At 40.0% G+C, this 12,301-nt stretch overlaps 1 protein-coding gene across 9 annotated transcripts in view; it reads left to right on the plus strand.

Annotated features, from left to right (window-relative positions):
• Positions 1-12,301, plus strand: part of CACNA2D1 (calcium voltage-gated channel auxiliary subunit alpha2delta 1) — a 716,537-nt gene that overhangs the window by 181,499 nt on the left and 522,737 nt on the right. For all 9 annotated transcript variants that reach the window (XM_056573417.1, XM_056573418.1, XM_056573410.1 and 6 more), the window contains exon 3: positions 7,401-7,517. In XM_056573417.1, coding sequence (XP_056429392.1) covers positions 7,401-7,517 — 117 coding nt within the window. The remainder of the gene's footprint in view (positions 1-7,400; positions 7,518-12,301) is intronic.

Here is a 12,301-nt window from a genome sequence, read left to right on the forward strand (position 1 = left end):
CGGAATAATAAACTTCCGGAGGCTGGCGAGCGGAGCTCCGGAGGCAGGGCAGTGGAGAACCCCTTTAATGAATCACCTGGCAGGTGAGAGACTCTGGAATTACCTCACATAGAAAAGGAACCTGGGAGAAATATACCTGTTTTCTACCACCAAACCTGCATGAGTGTCACACTGTATAAAGAGAATGTGTATTTAATGTCAGAATTCACAGGAAATATACAGAAATGCAACCTAGTTTAAGTGCAGGTTACAGCTTACTTGGCAATAGCAGTATGTGCGGATGTTTTTATATGCAGTTTTTAAAGGGATTTTGCTTTGCATGCAGATTACCAGACACTATTTTATACATTTGCCTATACTGTATGTGGGGCTTAGGTAGGATTGTGTTTGTTATTATATTAGGAGGGAATAGATTGTCAAAACATGAGGTGTTATTTGAAGCATACTTTTCATTTTTAAATATTTTTATAAACTTGCCTGGATTTGCTACATTAACCCTTCAGACAAATTTTTGTACTCTCACTGCTGTTATTGTGTCCCTGAGAGTCTCCTCCATTGTGTACAGCTATTTCTCATTCTCTCCATTTCAGAAAATGGGACCAGAACAGGGTTTTTTACCAGTAGTGCTCACACATGCACTTCCTTTCCTTACTTGTCTGGCCAATCAATGTGCACACTCCTCACCACTATGTCTTGACATAGTGCTGGAGAGCACTGGGCACAGACTGGCATTGTGGTCGACATGATTTACATAGTCAATACTATAAAGCATGTGGGAGGGGGAGAATGAGTTACTGGTACACTAGGTTTGCAAGGGGCTTTGTGTGCAGAAAGGAAAGAAACAGCAGCTTTACAGCAAATAAAGGGTTACACAAAGCAGTGAGCTTCAAGAGACAGCTGCCATGAGATTCATGGGTGGTGAAAGGTGGGAGGAAAGGCTTGATTTACCAGGAACTGTGTGGATCATCTTCAGCAGGCAGACAGGCTTAGTCTGCAGGTACACAGCTCAAACTTTCTTAGGTAACTTTAGATTGTGAGCCCCAATGGGGGAAAGGGACCAGTACTGTGAAATATGTGGGTGCTATAAAAATAAAGGAATTATAATAAGACCAACCTCTACTTCCTGTAATTTGGCCTTCTCTGTTTGTTACTAAAGACAGATTTTATATAACAACAGGCAGTGGATATCAGAGAGCAGGGAGTGAGACACCTAGTTCCCAATTTCCCAATACCTTATGACTGTGTTTCTGGAGTTAGGAACCATTTTTAGTTAATGTTTTTTACAAATATGATAAGAATCACATAGTGCGGGAATGTTGTTTGAAACAACTGTGCCTATTTAAATTAGGTTTTAATTAATATTTTGGGGATTTTTTATGTTTCTTTCCACATAAAAATCCTGTAATACTGTACTTTTTTACACTGACAACTGGGACAGTCCCAATTAGCTGATGTTGCCTGTTCTCTGTAGCTCACTTTACAGCTTTGCTGTACTTACTGGGGGGAGGACTCCTCTACATCAGTTCCTTCTGTACTAACTATACAGAAGTAGAGAAAGGAAGTGTTTGTCTCCCATATGGCTTCCCAATGGAAACTTTTAGAAATAAAAGAAAAAAAAATTCCAAAAATAGTCTGTTTTATTGTTTTATCGTAATTATTGAGTTTCAAAACTGCTCTATGGTCCTTCTGTGGTTGACATTCCCTTCTTATTGTAAGATATGGGATAGTTCTTACCTAATTCTCTAAGGCTATGTTTCCAGGTTAAACCTTTTCTTTATTATCTCTTGACATTCTGGACTATTATCTGGACTGTCTTTTTATTGAGCAAATATGTTTTTTTCTCATATACCACAGCAGGATATAATTTATATTATAATTAATTTCTTTTATAATCTAACACATAATATATTAGCTTAGTGTATTCCATGTCTTTTTCTTTTTCTCCTGGCATCAGTTTTATTGCACTTTGATATTTTTACATTGAAAACTGGAGTTAGAATGGTGGAGCTAAAGTGATACATCTTTATATTTTAAGCACATAGAAATATTAGAATCTATGTGTTGTACAAAGCTGTTGAAGACATCCATGAGGCCGTACTGTACCTCCATATGCCTCATATTTAAAAAAAAAAAAAAAAAAAAAAAAAAACAGGCACACCAACATTTTTCATATGAATTTAGGAGTGCAACATGATATTTTTTTCCATTGAGTGTCATATTACAAAGCTATAAATAACCCATAATACAATACCTTCTAGAGCACCATATAGCAGGCTACCTATATCTCTCTTATCTAATAAGGTTCTGCAGGGCATTCCATATCGAGATGACATCTATGTACAGTATGGTCAGGAGGTTCAGGAAGATAATACAAAAAAGAAAGAATCTACATTTAAATATATCCCTCCACACTTAGAGAAACAATGCTGTATGTACATTTTATTCCCTTGTCCATTTTGTACCCAACTGACCTAAATTTTTTGTAAAGGAAGCCCAGGTCTTGAAAATAGGATCAGTGAAATAACTAAATAGGTGGAAAAAAAATCATAAAGACATATGAACTAGGTATGGTATGGTATGGTATGAACTAGGGATGTACTGATACTAGCATCATGGCGTTCCATGGAGGAGCATGTGACACACACGTCACTTAATACAACAAAAGGGGACCTATGAGTGGAGGGTTAATCCAATATTATTTTCGTAACCGGGCAGAAACATGGGCTTTCCTCCGCCATTTGCCTCTTAGCCCTTGATAAAGCCACAGCTTGTGGCGAAACGTCGAGCGGGCAATGTGTTAGATTTTAATTTGTCTCACACCTTTAGATTGTGGACTGCAGCCACAATCTATCTCTTCACCTTATTCAGATAGCATGCAGTGTCATGCCAATTAATGAAATATGGATCTATATGTGTGAGGTTATTTTAATCTTGGCTCAATAAACGTAAAGTTTTATATTGGGTGGGAAATATAGGGTCTCAGCGATCGCTTAGCGATCAATTGAAAATAACACACGTCACTTCACCTCCTCCACTGCGCCCAGCGTAATGCTATGGAGGAAGCAGAGTGACGTGTATGTCACATGCTCCTCCATAGAACGCCATTATGCAGATGGGAGAACGGGGCAGCAGCACGCATCAGAGGACAGGTGCAGGAGAGCTGTTTACAAGGCTGGGGGCTGCAGTCTACAGGGGGCTGCTACTAACATCTGCAGGGGGGCTGCTGTCTAAAGGGGGCCCTGCTGCCTACAAGGGGGGCTGCGGTCTACAGGGGGGCTGCTGTCTAAAGGAGGGCTTTCTGTCTACAAGGGGAGCTGCGGTCTACAGGAGGGCTGCTACTAACATCTGAAGGCGGGCTGCTGTCTAAAGGCGGCTTTCTGTCTACAAGGGGGTCTGCGGTCTACAGGGGGGCTGCTACTAACATCTGCAGGGGGACTTCTGTCTAAAGGGGGGCTTGCTGTCTACAAGGGGCGGCACTGTCTACAAGAGGAGGCTGCGTTCTACAGGGGGCTGCTGCTAGTGTCTGCAAGGGTATACTACCTAATATTAAGTCACCTGCACAAACTTGAATTGATAAGTAGATAGTGCAGGTGACCTGGTTTCTACCCCTGCTCACCATGTGGTCATTGGTCTCGCCCATAATGCAAATTTTTTGTTCTGCCCAATGGAGAAGAGAGAAATCTTGGCTCATATTACAGCAGCCACCTCCATTGCGCACAACAAGGAACCCACATATCATACGGTAAGCAGCGCCAGAGACCGGGTCACCCTGGTGTTAGATTCCCTGTAAACTCGGTAGGGATCAACCGATATCGATTTTTTAGGGCCGATACCGATAATCTATCACCTTTCAGGCCGATAGCAGATAATTTATACTGATATTCCGGTATAAGTTATAGGCTATTTCAACCCCCCGGCGGGGCAGAAGACCCACCCCTGCCTGTCCTGGGTCTAACCACCACAGTTGCCCCATCGCCTCCCCCCCCATCCTCTGCCCACATACCGCCGCAGCCACCCCCATCGCCTCCCCCCACATACCTCCTCCCCCCCCCATCCACGGTGTTATAATTACCTGTTCCCGGGGGTCTGCGATCCTTCTGGCTCCGTCGGCATCCTGCACTGTCACTGTGCGCACTGACTGTGACGTCGCGTTGGGGACGTCACTCGTCATTGCGCAGCGCACAGCAACAGTGCTGGAACCAGGAGGGTCGTGGACCCCGGGAACAGGTAATTATAACACCAGGGATGGGGGGAGGCGGTATGTGGGCAGAGGATGGGGGGGAGGCGATGGGGCAGCGGCTTGTGGCCAGAGGATGGGGGGGAGGCAATGGGGCAGCAGCGGCGGTATGTGGGCAGAGGTTGGGGGGAAGCAATGGGGCAGCGGCGGCGGTATGTGGGCAGAGGATGGGGGAGGCAATGGGACAGCGGCGGCGATGGTCGTCTCTGGCCGGGGGCGGGGCATTATCGGCATATCGGCAAGGTAATTGAATTGAATAGACCAAAGTGCTCTACTCGGGCATCTCCAGTGCTCCCATAGAAATGAATGGAGCATGTGCCATCTGTAATACATGCTCCTCTCAGAGGGCTTGGTCCTGTTCAGGAGATCACGTGGGGTGGGGGAGGGGGGATCCAGCAGTCCTTTTGCAATATTATGGCTTTACCTGTGTGTGGTATTTAATTGGCCATTTTGTCTTTATACTTTTATGGCTGTTTAAAAAAAATAAAAAAATAAAAAAATAAAAAACGCCATTAATCTGGGTAACCCACTATTATATTTGTATAATACTAAAATGTAATTTGTAGTGCAATTTAGAAAATGGAATCAATGGCAATAATCCAGAGAAGGGGTAAGGAGAATAAGGAGAAAATCTCTATTCATCACTCTCCCTTTTTTGGCATTCCTTCACGCCTATCATATAAAATTGAAATACCTGCAGTGCATATGAACCAGCCTTAGCATTTCAGATCAGAAGACCTAATTGAGGATGCATACAACATTGTGGTATTATAGCTTATTGAAGTCTACACACTACATTAGTTAGTAAGTAAAATAGTTATGTAGGAAAGTAAACAACGCAGATATCCACTAATGGAGTTCCAAACAGTATAAAGAAGTCCCATGGGATGGTATAAAATATAAAACTACAAAATGATTACTGGCACAGTTCTCATTGCTTATACGTAACACCTGTCTTTTAGGGTCTGCAATTCATGGAGTCGCATTCTAATGAGCTTGTTTTCCGGCAATGTATATCTGAATGTGTCTTTTAGATTAATTGCCATTAGGAATGCTATTGCTTTAGTATAATATAATACACTGCATACGACACATTGTATAAGAAACAAAATAATATGTTGACAAATTCCTTTATATGCATTTTTTGACCGAACACTTATAGTATTTTTCTGCATTGATTAATGTTCAGTCCCCAATGTGGAACACAGGACTTCAACTACATCCCCAAAGACATTACAATATTTCATGATGTGGAAGCAAACAATGAATACCATAGAATTAATCCAGTAGAATACATGGAAGCTTACTGTATCTCTGTAAATCTCTTATTTCATATTGAAGAACACAAAAACTGTGTCATCGTACACCATATTACAGAATTATTACCCTCCTCCCCTCAGAAGTAATATAATATTTACAGAATACAACACCATATGGAACACCATAAGGTAGTACATAAAGTTCTTTCAGCTCCATAGTTTGCATTCGCAGGGACTCCTAAACACACAAGAACAATGTGCCTTATATACTGTACATGTACAAACTGACCTACAAATCTAGATTTCTTCCCTTTAAAGTAGTCTTGTTTATATCTCAGTGATCAATACATGGTGCATATTACAGTGTAGTGCTTATTGTAAATTTTAAATTTATCTATAGACCAACCAGCCCCCACACCCAGTGAACTACTGCTACCCCTTGATGCAAATAATTATATAAATATATTACCAGTTATAGGCATTGCCAACTAAATATTATTATAATTACCAGTGCAGCATGTTACAAGAACTTGTATGTTGTTACAATGAACATTCAGTTGCATTTACTATTGCATACACATTGAGGATCTGTGCAAGAAGTTGCACAGCCTGTTTTCTCATAATACAGTCAACCAAATGACTGATACTTGTCACAGTGCCGTCTTACTACTGCCATTGATACAAGGAATGCATAAAGATGCACTTGTGTCAAGCTAACAACTTGATGTGTGGCACATTGCCAGTTCTTTTTCAAATACCTGTTTGTTTCCATGGTAACGCTTTTTAACGCTCCTCATATAATATTATTAATGTCACTTTTGGAACTTTTTAGTATAATCATTAGTTATTGCTTGTAAATTATTTATGGGATGCCCTTAGGAGTTTGAGGCTGCATATACACAACACTAAATAGACCGGCATGCGTGTCAACCCGTCACTGTACGGTGCAGGTAACCTGCTAAACTCTGTTTGTGAGAATTATTTTTCGTAAGCTAAGAAACTGGGCAACCATTATCCATCATTTTTCGGCTAAACTAGGGGGTTTTCCCTACAGAGTGGTACTCCCATCCATCTGCTATGCAAGGAATGACGACAAGGGATTGCTAACTTGACTGTGCAGGGAAAGATTGAAAAGGCCAGTGGCCTTTTGGTTAGGTCCATTGTTGTTATAGAAATCCCCCCCTCAAAACATTAAGAAATGATAATGCATGCCTTACTAGAAATAGCCATGTTGATATGCATGTGTCATGTAAGTGTAAGCATCCCCAGTTCCTGCAATATGTGACCCAAGTAACACATTTACACTGAACGAGTCCCCATAAAATATTCATTAATATTCTTCCTGTTGTGTTGCAAAGGTGATAGTCCTGAACACTTTTAAAGGCCATGGTCTTTTCAGATTGAATGATTGTATTTATGATTCAGTACCACGATAATTGTCTTTTAATCTGTTAGATTGAAAAAGGAATCATTGTAATATCTGTTAAACAAGGATTATCAGATCTTTGTTTTCAGGTTCTTTATTAGCATTTTTGATGTTTAGGACAAAATGTTACAGATAAAGATGTCAAGGCATGTTGAGCTTCAAGTGCAATGAATACTTATGATCGTGTTACTGTAACTTCTGCTTTCCATTATGATGCCATGTGTTGTAGACTGGAAATAAAGTCAAGAACTATTAAGTGTTATGCCAGTCAGTAAGGTTTTCTCTTAATTTCTCTTGATGCAAGAAAAGTAAAAATAATTAAAGTGTAATGTATATTTAATGTCACACCATATACATGAAGATTGAAGATTCAAATTGTAATAATAATGCTAATGAAATGGTTTGAGAATTAACTTCTTAATTACATTTCTGAGGTAAATGATCTAATATTTTTTCAATTTTCTTTTCTTTTATTTAGATTTACTTGAAAAACAAAAATTTGTATACAGTGGAGGCCAATAATGCACGTCAGCTAGTGGAAAATGCTGCAACCAATATAGAAAAACTTCTAAGAAATCGATCCAAAGCACTTGTGGTGAGTCTGTTGAAAATGTATGTTGGACATTCAATAGGCTCGAGAGTGTTCATTTTATTAATCATATGCGTGTGGGGGGTGGGAACTTTTAATTTTAAACCCTAGAAAATTTTTAAAGCCCAGAAATATAGGAATTTCTAATTTTATTCTTTAAATTTTAAAGGGGTATATCTGTGTCTTCCACTTGTCCCCTGCAGTTTCCATTCTGTTCCTTCTGGTTCCCTGCCACATGTAATTTGTTTGTCTTCTTCTGAGATAAGAGCTTGGGGTAGGACCTGCCTGCTCAGCCAATCAGTGGGCAAGACAGGTCACCGCTATGGCCAGTGATTGGCTGAGCAGGCAGAAGACAAAAGCATCAGGGGACTGGAAAAAGCTGAAAGGGAGCTACAGAGGACCAGTTTAATTATTGGAATACCCCTTTAAGTCTTTTGTTTTTACAAAATATATCTGTTTCTTTTTAAGAACTGTTATAAAATTGCTGTTTTATTGGATTGGATTGGCTGGTGAATATACCCCAAATGAATATTAAATGGGTTTAACATTCTGGATTGCTGAGGGATGCAGTGGGGCAAAAAAAAGTTACAATAGTAATTTGTTTCCAGGTGACCATTGTAACTTACAAATATTACAATTTATTGAAGAGAAGACCAAACTAAACAAATAATTAATACAAATAAAACAATAGGCTTGTAATTTTCATCATCGGTATACCTAAACTATGAGAGACATAATGAGTAAAAAAAATCCGTAAAATCACATTGTCTGATTTTAAAATAATTTATTTGCAAATTTGGTCAATAACAAAAGTTCATCTCAATACTTTGTTATACAGTCGGCACCCATGAATTTTTTCAAGAAAATGAAGTATTTCTCACAGAAAAGGATTGCAGTAACACGTTTTGCTATACACATGTTTATTCCCTTTGTGTGTATTGGAACTAAACAAAAAAAAAGGGAGGAAAAAAAGCAAATTGGACATAATGTCACGACAAACTCCAAAAATGGGCTGGACAAAATTATTGGCACCCTTAACTTAATATTCGGTTGCACACACTTTGGAAAAAATAACTGAAATCAGTTGCTTCCTATAACCATCAATACGCTTCTTACACCTCTCAGCCGGAATGTCGGACCACTCTTCCTTTGCAAACTGCTCCAGGTATTTCTTATTGGAAGGGCGCCTTTTCCCAACAGCAATTTTAAGATCTCTCCACAGGTGTTCAATGGGATTTAGATCTGGACTCATTGCTGGCCACTTCAGAACTCTCCAGCGCTTTGTTGCCATCCATTTCTGGGTGCTTTTTAACGTATGTTTGGGGTCATTGTCCTGTTGGAAGACCCAAGATCACGGATGCAAACCCAGCTTTCTGACACTGGGCTGTACAGTGCAACCCAACATCCGTTGGTATTCCTCAGATTTCATGATGTCTTGCACAAGTTCAAGGCACCCAGTGCCAGAGGCAGCAAAACAACCCCAAACATCATTGGACCTCCACCATATTTCACTGTAGGTACTGTGTTCTTTTCTTTGTAGGCCTCATTCCATTTTCATTAAACAGTAGAATGATGTGCTTTACAAAAAAGCTCTATCTTGGTCTCATCTGTCCACAAGATGTTTTCCCAGAAGGATTTTGACTTACTCAAGTTCATGTTGGCAAAATGTAGTCTTGCTTTTTTATGTCTCTGTGTCATCAGTGGGGTCCTTCAGGGTCTCCTGCCATAGCGTTTCATTTCATTTAAATGTCGACACATAGTTTGCGCTGACACTGATTCACCCTGAGCCTGCAGGACAGCTTGAATATCTTTGGAACTTGTTTGGGGCTGCTTATCCACCATCCAGACTATTCTGCATTGACACCTCTTTCATTAATTTTTCTCTTTCGTCCACGTCCAGGGAGACTAGCTACAGTGCCATGGATACAGTGCAAACTTCTTGATAATGTTGCACACTGTGGACAAAGGCAAATCTGGATCTCTGGAGATGGCTTGTAACCTTGAGATTGTTGATATTTTCCCACAATTTTGGTTCTCAAGTCCTCAGACAGTTCTATTTTTCTCTTTCTGTTGTCCATGCTTAGTGTGGCACACACAGAAACACATTGCAAAGACTAAGTTAGCATCTCTCCTTTTTATCTGCTTTCATGTGTGATTTTTATATTGCCCACACCTGTTACTTGCCCCAGGTGAGTTTAAAGGAGCATCACATGCTTGAAAAATCTTATTTTTCCACAATTTTGAAAGAGTGACAATAATTTTGTCCAGCCCATTTTTGGAGTTAGGTGTGACATTATGCCCAATTAGCTTTTTTTTTCCTCCCTTTTTTTTTTTTTAGTTCCAATACACACAAAGGGAATAAACATGTGTATAGCAAAACATGTGTTACTGCAATTCTTTTCTGTGAGAAATATTTAGTTTTCAAAAAAAAAATTCAGGGGTTCCAACATTTACAGCCATGACTGTATACCCTTTTTTTTTTGGCAATGACAGAGGTCAAACATTTTCTGTAAATCTTCACAAGGTTTTCACACACTGTTGCTGGTATTTTGGCTCATTCCTCCATGCAGATCTCCTCATGGAGGAATGGGGCTGTCGCTGGGCAACACGGACTTTTAACTCCCTCCAAAGGTTTTCTATAGGGTTGAGATCTGGAGACTGGCTAGGACACTGCAGGACCTTGAAATGGTTCTTACAAAACCACTGCTTCATTGCCCCGCCAGTGTTTGGGATCATTGTCATGCTGAAAGACCCAGCCACGTTTAATTTTCAATGCCCTTGCCGATGGAAGGAGGTTTTCACTCAAATCTCTGGATACATGGCCCCATTCATTCTTTCGTTTACACGGATCATTCGTCCTGTCCCTTAGCAGAAAAATAGCCCCAAAGCATGATGTTTCCACCCTCATGCTTCACAGTAGGTATGGTGTTCTTTGGATGCAACTCAGCATTCTTTCTCCTCCAAACACGACGAAAAGTTCTACTTTTGTTTCATCTGACCATATGACATTCTCCCAATCCTCTTTTGGTTCAACCAAATGCTCTCTAGCAAACTTCAGATGGTCTCGGACATGTACTGGCTTAAGCAGGGGGACACATCTGGCATTGCATGATTTGAGTCCCTGGCGGCGTAGTGTGTTACTGATGGTAGCCCTTGTTACTTTGGTCCCAGCTCTCTGCATGTCATTCACTAGGTCCCCCCGTGTGGTTCTGAGATTTTTGCTCACCGTTTTTTTGATCATTTTGACGCCACGGGTTGAGATCTTGCATGGAGCCCCAGATCGAGGGAGATTATCAATGGTCTTGTATGTCTTCCATTTTCTAATAATTGCTCCCACAATTGATTTCTTCACACCAAGCTGCTTGCCTATTGCAGATTTAGTCTTCCCAGCCTGGTGCAGGACTACAAGTTTGTTTCTGCTGTCCTTTGACAGCTCTATGGTCTTGGCATTAGTGGAGTTTGGAGTGTGACTGTTTGAGGTTATGGTCAGGTGTCTTTTATACTGATAACAAGTTCAAACAGGAGCCAATAATACAGGGAAAGAGTGGAGACTCTTATAGAAGAAGAAAGGTCTGTGAGAGCCAGAAATCCTGCTTGTTTGTAAATGACCAAATTCTTATTTTTCACCATAATTTGCAAATAAATTCTTAAAAAATCAGACAATGTGATTTTATGGATTTTTTTTCTCATTATGTCTCTCATAGTTAAGGTAAACCTATGATGAAAATTACAGGCCTATCTCATCTTTTTTTTAGTGGGAGAACTTGCACAATTGGTGGCTGACTAAATACTTTTTTGCTCCACTGTACATGTCTATTGCATCATTTAAACGTTGTGGGTCTATTGGAATCAACAGAACCCCTATTTTATTTGTATTAATTATTTGTTTAGTTTTGTCTTCTCTTCAATTTATTGTAATATTTGTAAGTTACAATGGTCACCTGTAAACAAATTACTATTATAACTTGATATATTAGCCATGAAATTAAATGGGGGTCTTTAAGTCATCAGGGTGTTATTTTGGCCCTGCCTGACATATCTGTGCTTAATGCACAACTAGGTAGATATCTGCCATTTAGGGCTGGATAACTGATGACTCTGATGACTCTGGGCCGTGTTACCTTCCGAAGTAACAACTATGATTACTCTAACAACAGCACAGATCTACAGAGTGAATTGTAATGATAGGGAAGCCTGTCAGTGTTTCAGGCTGCCTGTGGTTCTCGCAGCATGGAACTAATGACAGGTTCCCTTGATTCCGGAAATAGCATAGCAATTCAGACAGGTTATGTGAACTATTTATGAAAATAAACCAAAATCCTTATAAATTGCTGCTAGTCATGACACATTCTGTGATAGGATTATTACGATAATGGTTATTTCTATTACTAAAAGCAGAGTTTCCTGCAACATAAACTATAGTTCTGTGATGCTTTTATGCCATTCTGTGAGATAAAACAAGAATGGAAAGAAAATGATTTTTCATTGTATTTGTAGATCAAATCAGTGAGTTAGCTGTAGGAGGTCACTGGTTCTTGGTGCATGAGTTGACTCATGGGGTGTTTTTGCCAAATAAAAAGTAAAAAGTTCCCAAACAGGAAGATGTAATCGGTGTTTAATGAAACCAATATTGTTCACAAATAATGTTTTAAAATGGCTAATCCCTCCCTATCTCTGTCCTATTTCTATCCCTATAGCTCTCTCTTAATATCTGCCTGTCTCTCCCTCTCTCTTTCTCAACTCAGACTGACTGCAGGGAATAGCGTGTGCGACCTCATGAATGTGTAAAA

Source organism: Hyla sarda, chromosome 4, assembly GCF_029499605.1.
Source record: "Hyla sarda isolate aHylSar1 chromosome 4, aHylSar1.hap1, whole genome shotgun sequence".
Taxonomy (NCBI): domain Eukaryota; kingdom Metazoa; phylum Chordata; class Amphibia; order Anura; family Hylidae; genus Hyla; species Hyla sarda.